At 35.1% G+C, this 26574-nt stretch overlaps 3 protein-coding genes across 3 annotated transcripts in view; all 3 read right to left on the reverse strand.

The window, feature by feature from the left end:
• Positions 1–3494: 3494 nt before the first annotated feature.
• Positions 3495–5672, reverse strand: LOC122015419 (transcription factor DIVARICATA-like). Its single transcript, XM_042572291.1, has 2 exons — positions 4816–5672; positions 3495–4270 (listed from the first exon to the last, which is right to left on the reverse strand). The coding sequence occupies exons 1-2, from the start codon at positions 5253–5255 to the stop codon at positions 3880–3882; spliced, it is 831 nt and encodes a 276-aa protein (XP_042428225.1). The 5' UTR covers positions 5256–5672; the 3' UTR covers positions 3495–3879.
• Positions 5673–12416: 6744 nt separating this feature from the next.
• LOC122017597 (protein ALP1-like) lies at positions 12417–17486 on the reverse strand. Its single transcript, XM_042575243.1, has 2 exons — positions 16856–17486; positions 12417–13668 (listed from the first exon to the last, which is right to left on the reverse strand). The coding sequence occupies exons 1-2, from the start codon at positions 16968–16970 to the stop codon at positions 12638–12640; spliced, it is 1146 nt and encodes a 381-aa protein (XP_042431177.1). The 5' UTR covers positions 16971–17486; the 3' UTR covers positions 12417–12637.
• Positions 17487–18725: 1239 nt separating this feature from the next.
• The window catches only part of LOC122016209 (diaminopimelate epimerase, chloroplastic-like), an 11705-nt gene continuing 3856 nt past the window's right edge, over positions 18726–26574 (reverse strand). Inside the window, exons 7-9 of the mRNA XM_042573440.1 lie at positions 19531–19590; positions 19339–19412; positions 18726–19203 (exon numbers count right to left, since the gene is read on the reverse strand). Of these exons, the coding sequence (XP_042429374.1) occupies positions 19081–19203; positions 19339–19412; positions 19531–19590 (257 nt within the window). The 3' untranslated portion in view covers positions 18726–19080. The remainder of the gene's footprint in view (positions 19204–19338; positions 19413–19530; positions 19591–26574) is intronic.

A 26574-nucleotide genomic window follows, 5' to 3' on the forward strand; every position in this document is an offset into this window, starting at 1 on the left:
TCTAGATATAAAATGAAGTGAGATAAGCTCCGAAGTAATGGTGTAATGGTTAGACTCTCTAATGGATAATTATGGGATTTAAAGTTCAAGTCTTAGTTACGACGAGGAAATTTTCCTTGGAGTAAAAAATAGGTCTAAGAATGTTGACTATTTAGATGGGTCTCTAATAGTCGGTAGAAAATATACGTGGAACCGAGTTAGATCGACTACTAGAGCGAAATGATGGAGCTGAACAAATTGACTTGGTAGGGAATGAACTAGCAAATATGATAGGAGTAGAGTGAATGATATTGGTGAGTTAAGTGAATTAAATTGAATCACTAGATCAAACAATTAGCTTTAGATCAATTAGACAAATATGAAGTCCGATAGTTTGGAAATATCAAATGAGTGAACTAGACGAGTTGAGTAAAATTGGTGAGTTAGCTAGACTGGTCAGGTCGAACCATTTGACAAATTTGGAGGATAGATAGGGTGGACACAAAACAAGCTAGTAGATAGGCTAAGCAAACCATATGGACCATTTGGGCTGCGCATCTAGTTTGAGCCAAATGATTTGATCAGATCGTGTAGGATGAATCCATCAAGAACATGTTTGGTTAATCGAAAGAGCTACTAAACAACACACACACATAAAGGAGCACCTTGTATTATTATTCAGTGGACTCTATCTCTTAAAGCACTTTGTTAAAATTGCTACCCATGAAGCAAGACAAGCCTAAAGCAAAGCTATTCCACTCTTTTTATCTAATTCTAATCCTTCACTTTTTTGACCAAATCATCTCCAAACGCTCAAGAAGCCACTCACCATGAATGTCCACCACGACCAACGAGTGCTCAGTGCTCCTTTGCATCAACACAAAGAAACATGCTCAGCAGAAGAGCAGCAAGCTAAGGCGCACTCTTTGCGGAGTCCCCGATCGACTCTTAATTTGATGGTGCCAATAATTTAGTTCCAAAAGCCACCCCTGCTTGATTTCCACAGACTAAGGAATAAAGGATAAACAAAAAAAAAAATCTCTCTTTTTAATTTTTCAGGTCTAATTGTTAGGAATTTCCCTTTTGCACCAAAAGATTTAAGCAGTACAGAAGCATCGAATAAGGCTTGGTCATGTGCGAAAGCAGCCTTGCAAATCTTTGGTGATATCTCTTTAGCTTAGCTACCATCAATCTGTTGAAAAATTTAATCACCAGTTGTATCTGTTTCCACATGTGGAGACTGCAAGCGTAACCTTTTGAAATAAAAACAATATATGAAGAAAAGAAAAATGAATAAAAGGCTTAAAGAAGGACTTTGGCACATCAGTATTCAGCAATTCCTGGCATTCCCTGCACCCACAAAAATCTTATTGGATCTGGTTGGCAGGAAAGCTGGAATCATGTAGATTTTCAGAAACTGATACTGGAATGTTGAGGATTTGTGATAGTTCAATTGAGTCTCAGAAACCGGATTCGACTGAACTGCACATGGCTTACTTGGCCTCGATCGAGCTTGACTTGCACTCATCCGATGCCCTCATATATAAATGAATCAAGAAATAGACTGCATCATCGATCATCCAAGCAATGATATCTGGGAATGAGTGTCACCTTATTGGCTTATTGATCTACACCCAAAGGTGGCACTGGAGTTGGTGCCTCACAAATACAATGAGAACCTTCTCCATTTGCAGAAGCATGGAAATTGAAGCTTCCTCAATGGGTTCAGCCTCTGCTTGTTAGATCACACAAAGAAGGAAGATTTCAATGAAGGAATCATAGCTCATGAGCCTTGTGGTTTAACTTTGTATCTGGTGATTTTTCTGATTCCATGGTAATCAGAGGACAAAAGAGTGCTGGAAACAACCATTTTGTCCAATGACCAGGGCACCATCTCCACTACGATGTGTCCTCTTCAAGTGTACCATGAATCAGCCATTTCAAATCAAGTGAGCTAATCTTGTCTCGGCAATTCACTTTAACATTGAGTTTGAGTTTGAGCTGATCTATTTCAAAATGATTAGTCACTCATGAAGAGGGCAGGGGTTGCTCAAGAGTCTTTAAAAGGCACATGGAGGTGCTCGAGGAAGACATCTGCTCTTTACTGTTGCATTGTTGCTGATGTGGCTGCGATAGAGAAGAGAAGAATGCAACAACACCTGCGGCTCAAGGAAGCATCCAAAGGGATCGCATTGATCCAGTTATTTCTTTCAGATGCTATGGCAATCAAGATCAAGATTGGATCATGCGATCCATTTGGATCCCTCCTCCAGCCATAACTCATGCCTACCTTCTTCTTCTGCTTCTTCTTCTTCCTCCTGCCATGATGATTTCTTCTTCAGTTCTTTGCCTTTGCATGCTCTCTTATGAAATTTTGTAATGGATCCATGATTCAGGGGACTGACTACGGACTACAGAAGGCTAAAAGTTTTGCTGAATTCTACTGGTAAATTTCCTCAAAGATTATATTTCTTTTGAATTTTTTTTCTTCTTCCAAAATTGAATCTCTTTTTATTTGATTTATGCAAAGAGGAGATTGAGAGAGTTGGGGTTTGAATGATGAGCATGTAATTGCTTCAAAGATTCCTCACAATGCTAAATAAGTTGATTAATTATGCTTATCATATGTTGTCACCCAATAAATGGCAATTTTGGTGGCTAACAGAGATCATTGTTTACAGCGCAAACCTAAGCAATGTAAATGCTAAGGTCTACTTGGCAAATGTGGTCTATGTATTGTCGATGGCTTCGAACCCGGACCAGAGGTTCAGTTCTTAACACGAATGTTCTTGGTAAATAGGTCAAAAATCAGGTTCAACCAGAATGTTTGATTCAATGTTCATCACCTCAAGTGAGAGAGTGAACTTCATTCATTATTTGTGATATTGAGGGAATGAGCTAGTTTGGCAATTTCTGTCTGATTCAAATCTGAACTATCATTTAAATCAAAATTATACATATCTCTATAGCTATCTTAATTTAAAATGTAAATTATTTAATTTTTTTTGGAATGATATTTCTATAGAAATACAAGTACAAGAACAGATGAAGAAGATGCCAAGCTAGTGTAATGGGGACTCGGATCCAACTCTAGTTAAAGTAGCCAGCCCGTCAATGGACCACTGGTAAGATAAATGGAATGCCTACAGATGACAGAATAAGTATGGCAAAAATCAATATTGTTAAAGTGGCCAAACTGGCCCATAAGCAAAGCTGCCTTGTAAGAAATGCCCAGTGACTCATCTCCATAACCCTTTTCGTTGACTGCAAGAACCAATAAACAGCAATTTAAGTGAACTTAACTTTTGTGCTTCTCAGCACATTGTAGATCTCTTTCACTTTCATCCTCTAATTGTAGTAAAAGTTGTTACCTAAAGCCCTGCAGTTACTCCAAGCAACAGAAGCATAATAATCTCAGACGAGGAACGAGATTAAACCCCAAAAACAAGGGGTCTAAAACTGATGACAAATCTCATACAATCCCATTGAGACATCCAGTGTAGAGCCAATTCAGCTGATGGCCAATAAACTAGAAATCATTTTTATTGCATCAAAACATATGGGCTTTTGGCCTTCACAAACTGTTACGGTATATGTATGTCAAACTAGAAAGAGGTGTACTTCTTGCACGCATATCATATAGTATTGGAGTGCATAACAGAAAGCACACAGCTAGTGCCTTGCTGCAGGCACAACTTTATTTCTATACTGTATAGTGGCATATTATAAGTAGCGAGGAAGGAGAAGAATAACAGGAAGAAGAAAGCCACAAAATCTCCAAAGATTGTGGGCACTCGTTTGCCGCCGTATATCACATCTCAATCATGAAGTTAATGACTTGGTAGCATTTGGAAAAACAGATTGATGCTATGAAACACAGGACCATGAAGAATGTCACTCCTAGATGCATGAGCTTCTGACTTCTCGTAAGGTTGCTGCTCCATGATGTGTTTGCATGAACTGTCTCCCTTTCATTAACGAACTTAGAATACCAGTTGCTCCATCAGGCTGATTCAAATCTTGGATAGATGAGTAGGAGCTCGGCACTGAGATAAACTGGGTGCTGAGAAAGGGTAGTTGAGATGGAGAAGAAGGCCTGTTATCTGGCAAATTGGCAGTAGTAATGTCATGTATGCTGGATCTTCTCTTATCTTTGCCACCTGAATTTAGTCTGATGAAGTATTTCTGGGCATGACTAGCAACTTGAGTAGGGTTCCTAGTAATCACAAAATTCCTAGAGATATTTCTCCAATCCCCTTTACCGTATTTTCTAAGTCCAAGTAGGAATCGCCTGCAAAAAGTACCAATTGAGCACTTAGTTAGCATGTTAAAGATTGATTATCCAGTAATCTATCCTCAATGATAAGTTTTACTAGGAAGAACCCAATTAGAGATGTATGGTTTAACATCCTCATCCCATATCAAAATCAAGTTGGATTAAACTTCAGCCATGGGCACTATGCAATGGTTTGAACAAAAAAAAGGTTGTAATAAGGGTGAACAACAGAAGAATAACAGTAGAGCATGACTCAAAAGTCATTCTCCCATATCATGGTAAAGATTCGATTGAAAAAAAAAAAAAACTACCACTAGTAAAAGCTTAAGCAGGCACATTTAGATTTATCATTTAAAATACCGAAAAGGAGGGAAATTGTAAGATTCCAGAACCAAACTAACTCAGTTCAAGCACCAGCAATCATAAACTACATCAGTTACAAAGTAGAATTAGATGTAAGCCAAACAAGTATCTAAATCATGCACCAACTCCATAGACAACAATATTATATCGAATCAAAGTTTGCGAAACTGAATGAACATAGTATCTAAGTGACATACTTGTGCTCTTCCTCAGTCCAGGGGATTCCTTTTTTTCTTTCTTGATCTGATGCACACGACGCCCCTGACCTCTTCCTACCGATGCAGAAAGGTTGTGTCATAGCTTCAAAGCCGCAATTGTCATCCCATTCCCGAGAAAATGAAGAAGGGTCATATCCAGGACACGGAAACCGTCCAGCTTCTATCTTGCTCACATCCTCCAACAAATTACGGTAATGACTTTCCACGTCCCTGGCGGTCTTGCCCGGGATATACGACGCCACCTTCTCCCAGCGGTCAGGGGTGTCTCTGTCGAACTCGGCCAGAGCATTCTCAAAGAGCTTGTTCTCCTCCCGCGTCCAGTTTCCAGTCACGGACCCGCCCCAGTTCCTTTTCTCTCCAAGGAGCCAACTTGATCTGGGGAAGCACTGTATCGAAGGAGGAAGAAATCTCGCCATCATCTCCCAGATTCGCCGCTCGAACTTATAAATGGGAGAAGAAAAAAAAATCTAACGGGATATATTCCCCGATCGAGGTGTACGGTCACAAAGTGGCCAAAGCATCAATTTTTGTGGTTCCAAAATAAGATCTGCCCCCCTAGAAGAAATCAGAACCTGGAGATTAGGTTTCGGAGAAACCAGACCTGGAGATTAAGTCATGGAGCCGCCCCCTAGAAGTCGCAAGAAGCCAGCGTCGTCTTCTTCACTGACCTTGGTTGGAGGAACTGGGGAGATGAAGGGAAAAAAGGGAGGAGAGGTGCGAGAAGAGGAAGAGTGATGAAGGAGAGAAGATCTACATCGCCATGGATGGATGAAGCACAACACTTCACCCTTTGCCACCAGATGATGCCCTTTTCCAGTGCTCTCCCTGAGATATGAAACTGAAAGCCACGAGAGGTAAAGGGCAAAGGTGCGCTGTGATTGGTTCTTGGTGGAGATTGGGGTCCACACCATTTCAACATGGATTGCTCCAAGCGTGATTACGAAATTATGGTCCTAAGTCGATTTAGTGGTTGTGACATAGGATTTTACAATATAAAATTATAAGGTCGAATTCAACGTATGTGAGCATATTTTCTTCAGGCCTCAATCACAAATTATATGCATTAAATAATTAATAGTCATCCATGATTTATCTTTTTCGTATTGATCTAAAAATAGATTAAGATCGACAAGTATGTTAGGATGAGTAAATCATCTTTTTTACCACATGATTACGAAATTAAGGGTTATTTTTTAAAATGATTCCAAAACTTTATTAATATTAAAATATTTTCTTCCTCTAAAATATTAAAGCTATGACTTATCCCACTAAATGGTATCGGTTATATGAATCTTTTACTCCATTAAACTCTATCTTCTACGATATCATCATCTAGCTACACTTAAATAAATTTTATTTTATTTTATTATTATTAACGAAATCTTTTTTAGTCTTTCTCTTCCTCATTTAATATACGTGTTTGTCATTGTTTTACATCGCCTAATTGGATCATTTATTAATCATCTATAAGTGCATGTTCGTACCATCTTAAACGTGTCTCAAGGAGTTTTCCCTCAATAGATGCAACTCCAATTTTTTCTCTAATGCTCTCATTTCTTATTCTGTCTATTCTCGTATGTCTACACATTCATCTTAACATCCTCATCTTTACAACTTTCATTTTTTACTTATGTGCTCCAATTATAGCCTAACATTAAACTTCATATAACATAGCAGGTCTAACTACAGTTTTACAGAATTTTCCTTTAAGTTTTAGAGATATTTTACGGCCACATAAAACATCTGACGTTGTTCTTCATTTAAATCATCATGCTTATATTCTATGTAAGACATCTCTCTCAATCACTCCATCATTTTATAAAAATGATCTTAAATATTTAAAACTCTCGTTTCTGAATAATTAGTCATCTCCTATCTTAACAATTGTCTCATTATATCTAATATTACTAACTTAAATTTATATATTATGTCTTTATTCTACTAAGCCTAAAATCTTTGGTTTCTAGTATTTCCAACCAAGATTCTAATTTAACATTTACTCCTTCACGTGTTTCATCTACCAAAATAATATCATCTGCAAACAACATGTACCACGGTATTGTGTCTTGAATGTGTACAGTGAGTTCGTCCATAATTAGTGTAAAAAGATTGAGATTTAAAGTTGATCCTTGATGTAACCCTATCTTTATTAGAAATGTTTCAGTTACTCCACCTAAAGTTTTTACTCTAATCGTTACATTCTCGTAATATCTTTAATTAGTTTAATATGTGTTTCGCTAACAACTCTCTTTTCTAGAATTCTCTATATAATTTCTCTTGAGACTCTATTATAAGCTTTTTCTAAGTCAATGAATACCATGTGTAAATCTTATTTTTGCTATATAATTTCTATTGTCGACCTTCCAAGCATGAACCCAAATTAATTTTCGGTTATCGTGGTTTCCTTTCTTAATATTTTCCTATTACTTTTCCCCAAAGTTTAATGGTATAACTCATTAGTTTAATACTCCTATAGTTTGCACAATTTTATACGTCTCCCTTATTTTTATATAAGGAAACTAAAGTACTTATCCTCCATTGATTAGATTTTTTTTTTATTTTCAATATCATGTTAAATAATTTTGTAAGTCATTCAATATCTTATTTCCCTAGACACTTTCATACATCTATCGAAATATCATTTGACCCAACGACTTTTTCATTGTGCATCCCATTTAAAGCTTGTTCTACTTCTGAAGTTTAAATTCTATGATAAAAATTTAAATTTTTATGTTCATTTGACCTACTTAAACTACCTAAGTTAAGTTGGTCATCTAAACTTTCATTAAAAAACTAATGAAAACATCTCTTCCACCGCTCTTTTATTTCTCCATCATTTACTAGTACTTCTAGGGGTAGTCAATAAGACTAATTGGGTTTATCAATTTTTTTCTATTACATTCATTTTTAATATATTTTATTTTGATAAGATCTCTTGTCTTCATTTTTCTCACTTTAGATATGCTATAAATGTCTCGTTCCCCTTCTTTTATATTTAATTTTTGATATAATCGTTCAAAAGTTTCATTTCTTTACTTCATTCACTACTCTTTTAACTTCTTTCTCGACTATTGTATATTTTTTTTAAAGTTTTTCTAATTCTTACAAATATATAATTCCTTATAAACTCTTCGTTTTTCTTTCACTTTCTCTTATAGTTTCTCATCCCACCATCAAGATATTTTACTTAGTGGTGCATGTCCCTTTGACTAGTCGAATATACTCTTAACTAATATTTTCAACTTTGATATCATCTTATCTCATATCGTATTAGAATCATCGTATATTTTATCTAATACTTGTACTCTTACCTTTTCCTTAAATATATTTTACTTCTCATCCTTTAACTTCCACTTTATATTTTTTTTTTCTATTGATACATATTTGAGGTATATATTCAATACTACTAACATATATTAGGTAGTTAAGTTTTTTCTAGAGATAACCTTATAATTTTTATAAATCTTTTATTTTTTCTAAATATTAAAACGTATTTATTTGCCAGAATAAAAAGAAATCTAAGAATTAAATCGAATAATTATTGTCCAATTATTGTCCAAATGGTGGCAAGTTATCATTTTCTCCAAACTAGATAGAGATTCGATCGATCTCAAGGGTTAATTTAATCCGATTAAATAATTAAATAATTAAGTATGAGTATTTAGGGAATAGATATGATAATTTTAATTATTTTTGATGATATTTAATTTATTTTTATTTTTATTAAATATAATTAAATTAGTAGTGGATTGTTTTTTAAATATATTTTTATTAAATAATAATAGTGGGATATAATAGGATGGGCAATACATACGAAATACCCACTGCCATTTCTAAATCCAACGTCATCTTTCTCTTCCTGCTGGCCTTCTTCTCTGCCACCATACAATTCCACCATGTCTGATTCCGTCTCCGGAGGCGGCGGCCACCACCGCGTGCCGCCTCATGTGACCGCACGACGAGGCCTGCCCGATGGCGAACTCGAGGCCGCAGACCGCGCACTCGTACACCCTCTGCCTGGAGGCTCCGCCGTCCACTTGGAAGTATCCGGCGCTGCCAGCGTCGGCGGCCGCCAGGCGCGGCTAGCTTCTTGTGTCTCGCCCGGTGACCACCGAGCGACTGGAAGAGGGGGAACTGCCGGTTGCACGTCTTGCATTTGAACGCCCGAGCCATAGCCGATGGCGACGACGACAGGGTAGCGCGCGAAGAAATCACCCTCCTCGACCTCGCCGGCGCCGCCCTGAGAGAGGAGCATCAAATCCATGACACTATGATCTATGCAATTAATTATACGTCAAATCGAACAAAATATATAGAATTGAAGAAAATGAATGAGAGACAGCTGCCACGTACCCATTTTTTGCAAGTTGTATACGTCCACGGTCTTCGAATTATTCACTTTTTGAATTTATTCTAATGGTCTGACAAATTTTCGTTAGATCAATCGATCGTCTTTTTAAAATTAATCGATTAGAAAGCTACATCTCTAGATTAAAAATATATATATATTTATTGAGATATAATGTAGCTGCTGCTTACCAAATTTATTCTCTCTTCTAGGAATTTGACTTTTTAAAAATTGAACCCCTAAGAATGTGTTGGACAACGCCTAATCTCTTGATACAACGTAGTTCAACTCGACAGGCAGTAAGTGTTGGTGGAATCGATGTTGGATCATGATTGCTTGATCAAGTTCTACTTAATTTGAGTTAGAGTTTTAATATTTGATTAATATGTTAATTAGTCAAGTGAGATATTAAATAGGTCATCGAATACTTAATAGTCGATCAATATATTAAGTTGATTGAACGAAAAATCAAGTGTGTCAATATTTCTCGAATACTTGACAAAATACGAAAAATCCAAGTGGATCATGAATGACCAGACGTTTGACGATCAAAAATCTAACATGGAGTTAGTATGAGACAGAAAATCCAAGTAGATTATGAGTGACCAAACACTTGGTCATCAGAAATTCAAAAAAAAAGGTGACATGAGAGGAGAAATTCAAATGGTCACGAAGAACTGAACACTTGGCATAAGAAGAGAAGTCTAAATGAATTATAGAGGATCAACCACTTGGTGATGAAGGAAATCCTGACATGTTAAAGTTAACCTGATGTCAAGCAACGAGGAAGTCCTGACAAGTCAAGGTTGACTGAATGTCAAGCAACGAACAAGTCTTGGTAAGTTAAGGTTGATCGATACTAGGTAACGGGAAGTCTCGATAAGTCTTGACCAGATGATGAACAAAGAAAATCTTGATAGATTGAGGACTATCGGATATCACACAACCTAAGAATTCAACCTTAGAAAGCTAAAACATGAGTAATAGTCGATTAATTGGACGAATCGATCAATTGATGGACTCTAAATCTTGAAATTAGGGTTTGAAGGTTTTTTATAATTTGGTAAAGTAATCAGGGTTATTGTTATAGTAACTAATGTAGCTACAGTATCTAGGGTTCATTGCATCCCCTAAACCTCTAAAATTAATGTTAGCTACAATAATCAGCGTTTGATACAGTTCTTCAAAGTTTGTTGTAGCACTCTAGTTTAGGGTTTACTGCTACAGTGCAATAGTTGACTAGATTCAAGTGATAGACTACTAGTATTATAGCAACAAATATAATGTTATAAAATCGATCATTCAATTTGACTAGAAGCTACTAATAGATTGCTATAGTTTAGCAATCAACTGATAGCAATCAAACTATATGGAAAAGCTATTTTGAAGTTTAAATGGTTAGATTTGATATGACAATCATTTATGAAATTTAGCAATCGACTAGTAGGTGGATATCCCACTAACAACAACCTTTAAAAGATGATTTCATATGAAATTGAATGTGTCGATTCTTAAGGTTTTAGAGACTATTGTTGCATTTTCTATCAGCAATCCAAAGCGATAAAGAAGCATTCAAATAAAAGATTCGAGTAAAGTCATTATTTTTATTTTTATTTATATATTTACTTTGTTTTAGTATTGTTTTGTAAGAAATAAGTTGAATCTTCCCACCTTCGAAGATATTCGAAAAGGAGAAAGATAATAGTGGTAGATTGCTAAAACTAGACTTTGACGTAGTTATCTTGGGAGGTAATGAATCAAATAAAATTTTGATGTTGTACATGTGGTGTTGATTTGTTTTGTACTTGTATTTTTATTTTGTTTTCTTTGCGTGTTAACTTTTTATAGACGAGTACGAAATCGAGATGAACTGATCAAAACTATTCTATGAGCTCCAACAGATTGTAACGGTAAGCAAAAAAGAAATTAGTTAAAAGTAGAAAAGGGAAACACAAAGTTTACTGTTGGCAATGTATTAACAAATATTTAATTCTTAGTTAATTAAACTAAATAGATAGATCATGGAGTGATTGGTAAAACTTAATTTTCGTCCAGACTATATAATTTTTTTTATATAATTAGCATTAGATATTTAATTTTTTAAAAACCGATTAATTGATCATGATAATTCTACGAAAATTTTTATCGATCATCAAGATAAATAAAATAATACTTACGAAGATTCATCCATCCAGAAGGCCAATTTTCTTACACTCCATACGTGCACTACATTGTTACTTAGACTCAAACCTTAGATTGAATAATTATCATTACACTATTACCAACCCCGCCCCTAGATGATACTTCAGCACGTGAAATGTCTAGACGTGCACTTAATCGCTCAAATACTTACTTTCATTAATTATTAATTTGGTATATATATATCCTCACGCTTGATCCACTCGATATTGGTGGTTTAAATATTCTAGTTGACTTTGAACATGTGCTTCCACTGAAGAAGTTGACTTCGAATACCTCGATGCAAAGATTGCTCTGACTTCGAGTTTAAAGGGAGAATCGACTTTTATGGCAACAAAAAAAAAAAATGGTACACTTTTGCAAAATAGTTCCTCAACCAACTCCCTTTTCCTTCAAATATAATTTAAGTAAAAAAAATTATATTTAAATGTCTCGATCTTCTTTTAAATTATAAGCTCCTGAACCTCTTTTCTCTTCTTTCTCCATGTTTTGAGAAGCCTTTTTGGATGTCCTTTCTATTTTGAAATTCCCACATAAAGTTGATAACTCTTAATCAACTTTGCTTGGTTCAAATACTAGTGCGAAAAATACAGCAAATGCCCACAAAGACAGTGAAGTTAGTGGACGCATCATTTAATAAATATTGCATGAACTAAATGGTAGTAGGGAACAAAAATCTAGTTATCTGTTTTTTTTTCCCCTTCATGATCATGATGAGATTTCGAAGATCTCGGCCTCTATTTAAGTAATGTCAAAAGGAATACATAGTCTATTGCATGAGGACTATCTTAGAGTAGCTTGATGAATTTAGCTACTCAGTGGATCTCAAGGGGAACATCTTGTAATGCAACTATTTTGTAGTTACTCTCTAGTCAGTCAATCTGCTCATCTATCTCATATCTAGCGCAATGTATGAAGGCAATGAATTTTCATCACTCGAGTCATAAAATATCCACAGGGTCGGACTGAGCTGGTAGTATCATTCTTTGCAAGCATTCTTATAGCATCGGATAAACAAGCTTAACAAGGTTACTTTAAAATGCAAATGAAAACATGTCTTTATTTGACGAAAACTCGTAAGTCGATGCTTCCAGCAGATGATACATAGCATTCACGGAGCAATGGTGATCAGAATAATTGTACTCTCTTCAATATCAATGAATACTAACACCTGCAAAGCTTCACTCGAATGATACAATTGATGCCAAGACAAAAGAGAATGAAAGTAGATCGGTATTTGTTTCAAAGTGGCAGTCAACCAGAAAGATACTCAGCCAGTTTGTCTCTTAGTATGATGCCTTCATTGTCAGTTGTGTCGCAAAATTGTTGCTTGTAACTTGTATCATGTTCTTGTAACAAGGGCATCTCATCCCTCACCTCATTTTCTATGTCGATGACAATGTTATGCAGCAAGCAGCAAACGAGGATTATTCTTGGCAGTCGATGCTTATCGGGTCTCCACATCTCACCCTGAATGATCCTCCACGTATCTTTCAGCCTTGCCAATGCCCTTTGTGCCACCCCCCTGGCTGCGAAATGTATTTTATTGAATTCAATTTCAGCATTTGAAAGATCCTTGCCCTGGTACGGAGTTATAAGCCAAGGAAGAAGGGGAAATCCTGAGTCTCCAATTATGTACTCCCTCACTTCTACGCCATTGCCAAGCTTCACTTTCTCACCATTCAGTCTTGTACCTTTCTCGCACATTTTGAAAAAGCCTGAACTGCATAACACTGGCGGTTCATTCATGCTCCCAGGCCAACCAGTGACTATGTCTCGGAATCTCATATCAGGATCAATGATGGCCTGCAATATCATACTGTGTTTCCGTTCATGATCGATCCATACTTTGCTAGAAGTGTCTACCGAAGGAAGACACATCATGATATGGGTGGTGTCAATGGCCCCGCAACAGTTTGGCAAACCCCAAAGTGTGTGAAACTTGTACTTACTAATTTCTATTTCATGGCAGTTGGGCCATTTGAGATGTTGGATCCCTCTCTCTTCCATGGCTTCCACAAACCGCCATGTCACCTGGGAAACAGTTGAGTGATTTATCCCAAACGATACTCCGATATTTAATAGAGACTCCCCAGAGTTTAATCTTCTCAAAGCGACAGCAACTTGATCTTCCACAGATAATATTTTTCCATCTGAAAAAGCTAAATGTGATACTTTTGCCATGAGCTCATCCCTGACCAGCGAGCATATGTAGTCGAACGTCTTCCTTGATACCTTGAAAATTGACTCAAAGTTTATTGGTTCTTCTGGTATGGACAAGTGCCCTAGAAATATTCAAAAGAGGAAATTCTAACTGGTCAAGTCAAAATGATTTGAGATTATCACATGGTTTACACATAACATTCATTGATTAGGATAAAATATAAGGTTGAATTACACTAAGGAGCATACAAATAACCTAAAATGGAAGTCCTTGATTTAAGTATAATGCAGAAAATGACCGCCGATAATTTCATAAAGACAACAAATGCTTTGTAAATCTAGCAATAAGCATTCCTGAGTATACTCAAACCAAAGTTTTAGACAAATAAAAAAAAATCCACAAACAAAAATTGAATATATTGCAAACTATTAACAATTACCAATTATATAAACAATTAGAAAGAACACAAGCCGACATTCAAAAATAGTTCATACGGGATCATATAGTTGATAAACAGATATAATCTACGCTCAGAATCTTAATCTGCTCCATCATACTCATGTCAGACACCTAACATTCAACACTCACACTTTGAATTGGACAAAGGCAACCCCATTGGCCGCGTATATAAGTTATTAGAAAACCAGATTTTAAACAACTAATTTGGATACTCATTCTTGATTCCAAGTAATACACACTGTATTCAAGAGCATCAAATGACCAGAAGGGCTCAAATTTAATAAAACATAAGCAACATGAAATATCAATTAGTTCTATGCTGCAAGTCAATCAGCATTTTGTCATTCATTTGTAGGAAATAATCTATATGACACCTGTTAGAATTACTTTATCAGAAATTCATGACCAGTTAGATTATCATCTTCAATCTTATTCATAAATCCAAGGAAGATGGTAAAGACTGGTGTGATATTTAAAAGAGGTATTACAAAATTGTGCTGAATGGTGGAAAAAGGATCAAGCAAGAAAACTTATTCAATGAATATACAGGGTAGACCATTAATACATCTCCATTTTATAAGCCATATTATAGATATCTTGGAAACATTACTCCTTAGCAATATTCAATCTATTTGCAAAGTAACTTTCAAAATTTATCAGCGCATGCATAAGAATTGCATATTTTCCAACCAACAAATCAGAAGTCGACCCTGATTTTCCAGAATCATAATATGTTTTTCCATTGGAAATGCGCAAGAATTAGGTGGTTATTATTACAAGAAAACATATAAGCCGAAAATAAACAAGTGGCTGAGAAGTTAGGGAAATCAAAAGTCATAATTGGCAGGAGTTTCAATTCTCAGCTTTCTTTTATCATGGTCCTTGATTAGATGCCAATAGTGCAAAGTCCCATGCAATCTTTGACTTGCAATCTGCCAGTCTCTTGCATTTTGGTCCACAACTAAAGCTTTGTTTGACTTGGTTCATGGAGGGGGATGATAAACGTAATCTACAAGTTAGTTGTTTATCAATTAGCGTAAACTTTGGAATTATCTGTTATCCTATCAACACTTAACAATTGTTTTACCAATAGTGTGTATTTTCAACTGCATGAATACACAGATTTTTCTCACTACCTATGTTAATGTAACTGCAGAGACTCATTTCTACATCTAAAGCATATAATATTTTCGATCAATAACCAATGATATTGTTAAGCTATTTCTTTTCTTCCCATGGGAAACTTTCTCTTAACATGAAATACCTAAATTGTTTCATGCATTGAATAATCTCAATTCTCCACTCCTTATTTCACTTTAGCTTCCCTTCCTTGGCGTGATAGAAATTTCTGTCCTGTTAAATCATTTGACAATCTGAATATTCCTTGTTTGAGCTGCTGAAAAAAAGTTCTTTACTACGAGAAAAGATGGCTGCACATAGACCTTAAAAGAAGTCATGGTGCTTATCGTAACATAATTGAGCAATTACCTTATATAACAAGTTAACTCCACTTTTTATCATCAGAAAATGTAAAATCTATTAATTTCCATCAGATAATCTGCCCACTAATTCAAAGAAAGAAAGACCTATTAGAATATTTGTCATGTTTTGCAGTTTCTGCTCAATTGTAATCACTATTGACTAAAACACCAGTTTTTTTATTTTTTGGCTCCTACACATTTGCCTGTCACTACTTCATGAACTATGGATCTCCCTGTCAGTGAAGCAATAATAGCAGACAATGCATCTTCAACAATGCAACATACGACGTAAGATTACATAGTTTCAGTTCATTGAGCTACCAAGATAACTCCACATAGATCCTTTCAAAATACAACTTAAGAAAATATTTGACGAAACAAAACCATTACAAAATAAAAAGAACTATGCCCCTTTCCTACTGGTGTTTCTTTCTCAAAGACAAGGTTTTACAAACATCTAGGGAATCTTATATAATCAAACTATTCCAAAGCACAACACTGAAGACATTGATGAAAATCTAGCTTATCTTCAATTTTCATAATTCAAAAAAAAAAAGCAAGAGAGCTTAGCCAACAAAATTTCTCATGAATTCGTGGTTTACAGTACACGCAAACATCTCTGTCCATGGGGCTTCATAGCTTTGTGTAACTATGTCATCGTATTTAGATTCAGTTTCAAAACTTTTTCTTGGGTATTACACTGGTGGTTCCTCACTTTCTGTTAAAATTCAATGCTATGTTTTTTACATTTCATGCTGGTTGGTACTCATGTTAACAGAAATTACCAGTCAGACAATCATGAACTGCCAGAGATCAACACTTAAAAAGGCATTCCTGATTTTCTGGTATTTTTATTGGTAAAGAAAAACTAAACATATTTTATACCTAAAATTCAAGATGTGACAGCTACAGATACAAGTTCAAGCATTGGCATTCGTAGTAGCAATCATTTGCATCCAAAGTACATCCCTACTTTGAATCCATGAAACTCCAACAACGGTAGCAAACTAGCAATGCCCTTAAACTAATTACAACATCAAATGTCTTGATGCAGAGCATACACTAATAATCAACACTCACATAGTAATTGATAGCCACCTGAAGCTTATAACCAGAACGATATTGATGCGTATTATATGATAATTGATAGTTCACAAGATTCCAATTTGGGCACATATGCACTGATCACCATAAAAAACTCCAAAAATCCTATTTTTTCAATCTAAACAAGACGATACTCATCCACTTTAAAAAGAGAGACTTGTTCGTTTCCTCGACCACGACTTCACTAAAATCGATGTAAGCATGAAAAACCAAACGGCAGCCAACCAAGAACGAGAAGAGGGGGAAGAAGAAGAAATAGAGCACCTGCAATCCTCGCCGAGAAGTCAACCCACCAGTCGCCGCTTCCCTGGACTCCAGCCGCCGCCGCCGCGCTCTTGTCGGCCCTCTTCCGCCGCCTCGACCCCCTCACCGGTCCCATCACCGAGAACTCAGCAAACTCGCCGACAAGAGATCAGCGATTCCGAACACCAAAAGAAATCAAAAGGCCGAGTTTGGAGAAGGCATGCAAGCGTGGATATATATGAAGCAGGAGAGGAGTAAAGGAGGAGGATTAGTGGTGGGAGAGAGAATGTTGTGGTTGGGGAGTGTTGCTACTGCTCGTGCTTCTGCTCATCCATGGCATGCACAAGAGGATGGTTCCACGGATTGAGATCGAGTTCGAGATTGGTTTGTGTATTACCTCGAGGAATAGTTTGTTGGTTTGACGAGTCACTGCAGAGCTTCTGAGCCACCTCCAAGCACTTCATGCAGCACTACACAAATTGCAAAGCTAGGTCATGGTGATCGATTCTTGAATCACGAGCAGAACCTTTTTCTTTGTTTTTTAAGATTTGGATCGAACGAGAGAATCGACTGGGAGACGATGGCCTTTAATTTTTGAGGAATTGGAACGGATTCAGGGAGTGTAATCCACGAACCAGAGTTTGGTTATAGGAGTGATAAAAGAGGGTTAGATTTGACAAGCTGAGAAATTTAAGGCAAGGTTGGTGTGCTGCCTGCCAATTGGCAGGAAGGCCCTCAAATATTTATATTTAGTTTTTTTATTAATTTTTTTTTCAGTTTGGCACTCTGATTTCATATGAATTACAAAAAAGAATTATTTATTTATTCTCTTTTGTTTCATAGCAACGAAACTATTCTATCTTCACTAGGGCTAGGGGTGAGAATTCAAATCGGATTCGAATTGACAGACTTGGATGGACAGATTAACTGGATGGAATATCAAAATTTGAGCTCGATCCGTTTATCTATATTTGAATCGAAACTGATATAAAATAATCCAAAATTTAAATTCAACATGAATCCGACCCAATCCGAAATGATCAATTTACAAAAATATGTTCATCTTAATCCAAACTTAACCCGAATTCGATTTGAGAAGACTCATTTTATTAAAAATATATTTATTTTAATCCTAACTCAACAAGAATATGACGTAAAAATATTTATAAATGAGTTTGTGGATTATAATCAGATCATTTCAGGTTGATTTGAATCATATTCATTTATTAATCGTGTAAATTAGATAGATCTAAATTTAATAAAATCTTTTTTTTATCGAATCAAAAATTACCACTCCTAATCTCCACGTTGATTTGAATCATATTCATTTATTAATCGTGTAAATCAGATAGATCTAAATTACCGCTCCTAATCTCCACGTACAAAGTTTTAATATTTAAATCCTAAGAAAATCTTTAATACGATAGTCGGGATATTCTCATTCGAATTAACATAAGAAATTATAAAATTGTATAATAATTTTTGATTTTTTTTATAATCAAATAATTTTTAATGAAATTTGGTTTTTACATTATAAGCATTTCTTAGATTTGTGATTTACTTCCTAAAATTTGAATTGTAAAAATATTATTCTTCTTCAAAACCTCAGCTGTTCTTTAGAAGGTTATATAGTATACAATTATTGACAATTGTTTTTAATAAAATGGAAATTAACTTAAACTCACTCTGACCTCTCGATCAAATTCAAAAAATTAAATTACAAAGTCATCCTTTTCTTCTTACTTCAACGTCGAGTAAACATCCAATAAATATTGCATGTAAAGTCTTGTTCTTATCTTCTTCATGAAAGCTCAAGTTATAAACGTTGCACGAATTCAAACATAATCTAGGAAAAAGACACCTATATGTATCTTTTAAAAAGTATAAAAAATAAAAAATCAACGATGTAGAAAGACATTCTTTCAAGAACAACCGGAAGAATATGTTTCGAGGCACAGGAAACCTTGTTCAACGACAATTCTGTCAACGTGTTTCAGAGGTATAGCTAAAATCTAACAAGCGAGCAGGTCGAACACAGTTGAACTAACACGACCGAAATCCCACCGAAACTAATGCAGTTAGGCGTTAAATCTAACGAAAGCAGGATTAAACATGCAAATTGAAGAGCTATTCTACATGAAAACATGAAGTTAAAATTTGATCACATTTGCTCTGCAGCAGAGTTAACCTTTCGGATCAGTCGGTCTCTTCTCTTGATCCAAGGCCTTCAATATCTAAACTGGTGTTCATTGTTGAAGGAAGACACGTCCATGGAAAACTAGCTCAGCGGGTCCCGTCATGTAAATATGATTGTCTTCCTCCTTCCATTCAATCTCTAATGGGCCTCCAGGCAAATCAACAACACATTTCTGCTTTAAAGGAAAATGAGCACTCAAATAGGTAATTGTCATGGGGGAATAATCTACCTCAACGACATCCAAAAATCAAAAAATGGAAGAACAACAAAATCAACAAAATAAAACAGTTTGCTTTAGAAGGGGTACCCTCTGCGTGTGACCTTCAAGAACAGCTGCAACAACAACAGCACAAGCTCCAGTACCGCAGGCTAGAGTTGCTCCTGCAAATTGAGAATATTTCAGCCATGGATCTCTAGAATACAGACTTCAAGAATCAAAATCTCTTAGAGTAGTATAAAAGAGAGGACTAAGAGTATTTTTTTTTATCAGTGTTCATACCTGCACCGCGCTCCCACACTCTCATTTTTAGGTGTGAAGGAGAGATTACTTGAACAAATTCTATAAAAGAAGACAATGGAATCAGTAAATACAAAATGGATAAACCAAGAGACCAGGGGAATGATAAAATGCAGAAAATATTAGTATGACAGATGCAACAAAATTATGCTGATATAAAGGTATCAGTTATCTGGATAAAGAAGTACAAGTTATGTCTTAAATAGCAAGTAGATGTTGAAAAACAGCCTGTGAGCTGGTGCCTTGGCTGCGAGTGAAGGACCACAATAGTCAAATCCACACCATGATGCCATAGTTGCAGCACTGTTTGTTGGACAAGAACAATTATTCCTCTAGTTTATGGTATTTTTAAGCGAGGTATCAGGAGCAGCAATGGATTTTCATCTCGGGAAGTAAGTTAGAGGTGAGCAGCAGTATGGGGTGCATGCAGAAGTGATTAGAAACCAAATAGGTTGTAGAGGAAGGGTTTTTTTCCCCTCTAGAGAGCTTGTAGTTTGCAAGTGAGCTGAAACTTTTCTTAATTTCTTCATTGCTGTTGGCATATGAGTCTTGGAAGAATAGGTCTATAGATAGTGTGGGTGGCAACTTGTCCAATTTCTTATGTTCTTCTTGACAGCATATATCATGCTTTAATTGATAACTTCCTTATTAATATTATTGTAATTAGAAGTATAGTTGTAACTTCCTTAGATAGATGTAATGGCCATAAATCAGCCTTGATTTACGCTTGCCTGCCTTCACGTGTCTTAAACTTTGAACCTCCATATTTTCGTCTTTTTCATAAGCATCCTAATTATCTTGGCATGTATACTTTTGATTGTGTTTGTTTTGTTCATTTACCACCTCATGAATGACAAACTTTCTGATCAATCTGTTAAATGTGCATTCATGGGCTATAGTATTTCACACAAAGGTTATGTTTGTTATGATCCATGTTCTACCACGTTTCGTATTTCTTGTCATGTTGTTTTCTTTGAAAATCAATATTTATTTTCTACTCATGTTGAGTCTTCACCATAGCCATCTATCCTTAATTTTGATGAGGTACCTACTACTTTTGATTGATTCAAGCCTAGCCTTGAGTATCAAGGACGACAACGTCCAATTTTATAGCTTTCTGAGCTTGACCCGACATCTTAGCAACCCGTTTCTTCCACAGACAATCGACTCTCAAATGTCATTCCATGACGCTCTTCGAGAATCATCCATCCCCCAAATTGGTACGGATTTTCTACTACTTTATCTACTGTTCCTAATCCTTCATGTTATTCAGAGGCCACTAAACATGATTGTTGGCGTATGGCAATGGAAGAAGAAATTCAAGCTCTTGTGGGCAATTCCTTGTCCTACAAATGTTAAAGTCATTGGTTGTAAGTGGGTCTACTCCATCAAACTACATTCTGATGGTACTCTAGATCGCTATAAGGCATGGTTGATTGTCATGGGTAACAAACAAGAGTATGACATCAATTATGATGAGACTTTTGCTCCGGTTACCAAGATGACAACAGTTCGAATGGTCATTTCAATTGCTGCTTCACAAGGTTAGCCACTTCATCATATGGATGTTAAGAATGCATTTCTTCATAGTGATCTCAAATATACATGATTCTACCACCGGGCTTGTTTTCTCCTCTTCTTTAGATGTATATAAGTTAAAGTGATCTATATATGGGTTAAAACAAGCTCCTCGGGCATGTTTTGATAAATTCAGATCCACTTTGCTCTTATTTTCATTCAAATTGGAACCAATATGACTCATCTTTGTTCCTTTGCAAGACATCTACGGGTATTGTCATCTCCTAGTTTATGTTGATGATATTGTTATCACTAGATTGATTTTGTCTTGATTGCTCATTTGCAACAACATCTTCAAGCCTCATTTCATATGAACGATCTCAGTAGTCAGTCCTCTTACTTATTTCTTGGGTTTAAAAGTTCATACTGATTCTTCTGGTATTTTTTTGCATTAACATAAGTACACACAATATTTGCTTAATTTATCTGGTCTCCAAGATGCTTCTTCTATAGATACTCCATTCAAGGTAAATACAAAGTACAGTTGTGAGGAGGGTGATTTTATTTCTGATCCTACTATATTTTGCCAATTGATGGACAGCTTGAACTATTTGACTATTACTCGACCAAATATTTCTTTTGTTATTCAGCAAGTTAGTCAATTCATGACCAATCTCTATCATCTACATTTAGCTGTTGTTCATCGAATCATTCGATATCTTTGTAGGACACCTTGTCGTGGATTGTTCTTTCCAGCTAGTTCTCCTCTTCATCTTGTTGCCTATAGTGATGCTAATTTAGATAGATGTTATGATACTTGCCGATATGTCACATATTGGTGCATGTTTCTAAGTCCTTGATTTCTTGAAGGAGCAAGTTCATGTTTCTAAATCTTCTACGGAATCTGAATATCATGCTATGTCTGCTGAGATTGTTTGGCTTCGTGACCTTCTAGCTGAGCTTGGTTTCTCTCAGTCTACTCCTACTCCACTTCATGCTGATAACACTAGTGCCATTTAAATTGCTACTAATCCTGTTTACCATGAACGTACTAAGCATATTGAGATGGGTTGTCACTCTATTCGCGAAGCCTTCGACACTCATATTATTTCTCTTCCTCTTATTTTAACCGACCTCTAGATAGCTGACGTATTTACTAAGGCTTTGACATGACAACATCATCAATTTCTAATGGGCAAATTGATGTTTCTTGATAGACCAACATCAATTTGAGGGGGGATAATATATATCATACCTTAATTGACAACATATATCATGCCTTAATTAATATTATAGATGTAACTTCCTTATTAATATTATTGTAATTAGTAGTATAGCTGTATAGATAGATGTAATTACCATAAATCAGCCTTGATTTATGGCTGGAAATCAGCCTTGTAAATCTCTGATATGTTCTATATAATATAATGAGAAGAACTCTCATTGTGAGGGTATTCAATCCAATTGATAAGCTTAGGATTTTTGCCATAAAGTAAACATTGATTAAATTACATTAGATTATTTTGTTCATTTCTTGTGCTTTAATGACTTGATGTTTGTTCTCCTTTTCGAGCTGGAGAAAATTGTTCAAGTTTGCATGCAATATCTTCAGAATATGTAATGGAGTTGATTCTAGTAGTGGTTGCTTGGTAGCATCGATACCAACAAATGATGCTACAGAGTAACTCTGAAAGTCAGTTGCTAAATTAAATGGACGTGTACCTAGGTTCATAGTACAGGAGCAATTAGCAGAGAAGACCGATTAGTTTTGAAAGTGAGCTTGATGGATGGTTCTAGGCAGCATATTTAGATATCCAATTTGATCAAATTTAGATAGTTGAAATCAAATTAGATTGCATCACAGATTAGATAGGTGATGCAAGTTCTCTTTGTGACAATTAAGGATATAAAATAGATCGATGTAAAGAGGAAGACAAGATCCTTGACAAAAAGAAAGGCAAGCCACCAGTGAAGAGAAATTAGTATCATCATATTGAGAAGCAACACAACACCACAGGATGTCACAAAGAGATTAGAGTGTCTCAGAGGGGTTTTATAAGCTACATATCATAGACAAAAGACCTGTTAGAGCATCTACATTCTCCAGAGTGTCATATATGGGTTAGCTAAGGTTGATGTAAAAGATATCAAATAGTGACTAGGTGCAAACTTTGAATATTTCTCTCCAATTTTTTTGATTCACTCAAGACATTAGTTAGCTGGCAAAAAACTCTACGAGTGATAGTGAATGAAGTAGACACATAAGTTACTCAAAAGAAAGGAAAAGTTATTATTTCATATTCAAGCAGAGGTGCATTAGTTATATAAAGCAAAAGCATAATCACTAAGGCTCAAGTACAGATACAAATCCAAATCTAGATCACTAAAGGATGTTTAAGAGTTCAAATCCAAGATATATGGTTACTATAAAAGAATTTCACTAAAGAAAAGGCCCATTATAGAGCAGATAATTGATTCTAAAAATATTATTGTTATAGCTATCTCAGAGAAATAGAATGCATCTTCTACGATTTAGTATTTTGATTCAATGTGCACAATGAAATTTGCATCTGGAGATTGGTTTAGACATAGGACACCCCTTCGAGATTTGTGAAATTTAGATTATTCAAGGAAAAATTGATAATGGATTCATATTAGTTGCTCGTAACAATTAAAATAGAGGAAAACAGCCAAATTTGCAAGAAATAGAGGTAAAGGTGTGAGAAATATCAAGGATTCAACGGTGCTAGAGTGGTCAGAAACAATCACCCTCTTTTCAAATGCTCTCATGGAGGAAGACACGCAACAGTATCAATCAATTTAAACTTAATTAATCTACTTGGAGTGACATAAATAATTTTATTAATTAAAATTAGTTAATTTTAACTAATTTTATTTTATGCAATTGGTTAGCTAATTTCAATAATTAAATTACATTAGATTCTGGTTTTACATTGATAAATTAAATTCATACAGATTTTAAATTTAAATCTAATTTAAATCAGTAATATTTATTAAATCTTCAGCTACAATTTATTTTAATCAGATATTAAAATTAATTTAATTAAACAAATTAAAATTAGTCAAAATTATTAGATTTATTAATGATATTTAATTAAAATTAAATTATAACTATTTCTGTTAACTAAAATTAAGTAAATTAATTAAAAGATGTCATCAAATTGATTAAATTAGAATTAAATTGATAAAAAAATAATTTAATTAGGATTAAAATTTGATTTAACAGAATTGAGTTAACTAAAATTGATTTGAATCATATTTTAAACTTGATTTAATTAAATTAACTAAATGAGACAAGGGCATATTAATTTAGTGATATAAACAAAGTAAACTTTTAAGTTATAGTATGGATATATCCACATGAAATATAAACAACTTTTTATATATCTTTTTTAGGTTATTTTGATCTTTCCTTATTTTTTCCCCTTTTTTTTGAATTTTTATACCGAGTTAATCCCATCAATCCCCCCATTCCAACAGGACTATCAGATTCTTTTGAATTTCTGATACCAATATTGATACCCATACTATCCCTCATGGATTGATGCCTAACTGTAGATGAATGTGCTAAAGATGAATATTAATTTTTTAATTGAGAAAAGTTAAGTAAACTTGGAAACAAAAGAAGACACTAATGATCCTCAAAACTCCAATATTATGAAACTGAAAAGTAATGTTTTTTCATGAAAAGAAAAACCAACCAGTATTAGTTCGAGCAGGAAACACTTCATGGTGCTCAAACAGTGGACCAATGTCGCCCAACTTTAATTCATCAAGCTGCAGAACCTGCCCAGATAATGCAAGGTTTGAATCAAACTAGGAAAGTATCAAAGCTTGTACTACAATACATCCAGGCATGATGTTAGCAGTTTTATTGAATGACCTGTGCCAGTAAACCTACAGCTTTTGCATAATAAGCATGTTTTCAGTTGCTTAGTAGCCAGGTTTAGTGGAAAAATAAAGAATATATGAGATGTTAAGTATAGTGTAGAGATGATGATTTTGAACACAACAGGAGTTGTTTATACTTCAAATTCATGAATGAAAACATAATGATGTTCTACCCACACAAAGAAATAACTTGCTATAGAAGACATTTGTTCATTATTACTAAATTATTTTACTTATGGACCAAACTCTAAAGCTAAACAACCCAATTCCACCTGTCCAAGGATCAACTTCAGAAAATTCAACATTTTCAACACCATCAGAATGAAATACATTAATAAAACAAGTATCACATTACTTGAACCAGAGTGAGCATAGAATACAAAATCTGAAACTACCATGCAAGGGGCATAACATGCATACGCTGTAGATACAGTGAGTTCTTTTGTCACAAATATTTGGTTAAAGGACCATCTAGGTGGCAAAAGGTCATACGCTGTAGAGAGGTAAATCACGGGTGGCTTTTTTTTGCCTTTTGATTAGTGACCATTGCATGGGGGAGGGCACAAACCTAGCAAACATTTCGCTGTCAGGAATTGACCTCTAGACCTCCTGGAGGCAACACCCCATGCAATGACCATTTGCCTGTTAAAGGACCATCTAGAATATACAAATAATGGTCAGTTAATACAGTTTAGCATAGTGACTGATGACTAAGACAGGCCTCACAATAAGCTGATTGCTGAACCTGTCAATATATGGCTACTATTGGCAATCAGAAGGATGGACATGTTATAATATTTTATCATTTGTAGTCTTAAATTTCTGAAGGTAGCCTCACTGAGTATTTACATATGCCTAGAATTTTGAGACTTTTAGAAGGTTTTCTTCTCTCATTAATCTAATTTGCATCTTTGATTCTATTAGTCTATAAACAGATTCTAGAGGAAGTGCTGTAAAATTCAATGTAAAAAACCTTCATTTCTGAAGTTCTAAGAAGAGACCTGAAAAATTACATTCGTCAAGTTATTCCACAGCTCACAGAGGTGGAGAATCAAGAGAATATATTATAATATAATTTAATCATCTTATGAATTCTATGATTAATCTATGAACTACAATTAACTTTAACTACGTATGCAGTGATAATTTCACATTAGCAAGTGAAACTAAGAGAATTAGTCAAAACTTCAAAACTCATTTGCAACAAAAACATTTTTCTAATTGGACAAGAGACATATTTTCAGTTTTATAAAGCTAACTAGCATTTCCTCGAAAAATTATCTGCAACCTTTGATTCCCATCAAGACCATAAGAGATTCAAAAGGAAGATGAAAGGAGGCAACACTGGGAGCAAGGATGTTTCATCACTATAGGTCAGAGTAAAAAGCTAGTCATTCAGGTCCAGAGAACCAAAAAGATAACTGCATGCATATGCAAAACAATACGAACATACTCAATGGTCATATTGTGTAACGCTGCTAAAAATAGGTGCATGGGTACGAACACTTCCATTAAACTGATGCAATAAATAATCCTCAATTACTTACGTCACCCGCTTTTGTGCCAAAAGTTACACAATGTGGATTGCCCATGCTA

The sequence above is a fragment of the Zingiber officinale genome, chromosome 8B (assembly GCF_018446385.1).
Source record: "Zingiber officinale cultivar Zhangliang chromosome 8B, Zo_v1.1, whole genome shotgun sequence".
NCBI lineage: Eukaryota > Viridiplantae > Streptophyta > Magnoliopsida > Zingiberales > Zingiberaceae > Zingiber > Zingiber officinale.

What these genes read in the sequence shown, in the direction of transcription:
- LOC122015419 (XM_042572291.1), bottom strand. Translation starts at nt 5,255, where the DNA reads ATGATGGCGAGATTTCTTCCTCCTTCGATACAGTGCTTCCCCAGATCA. An exon ending in TGGACTGAGGAAGAGCACAA is followed by an intron (nt 4,271 to 4,815) that starts GTATGTCACTTA and finishes TACTTTTTGCAG; the next exon opens with GCGATTCCTACTTGGACTTA.
- LOC122017597 (XM_042575243.1), bottom strand. Translation starts at nt 16,970, where the DNA reads ATGGGACCGGTGAGGGGGTCGAGGCGGCGGAAGAGGGCCGACAAGAGC. An exon ending in CTTCTCGGCGAGGATTGCAG is followed by an intron (nt 13,669 to 16,855) that starts GTGCTCTATTTC and finishes GAATATTTCTAG; the next exon opens with GGCACTTGTCCATACCAGAA.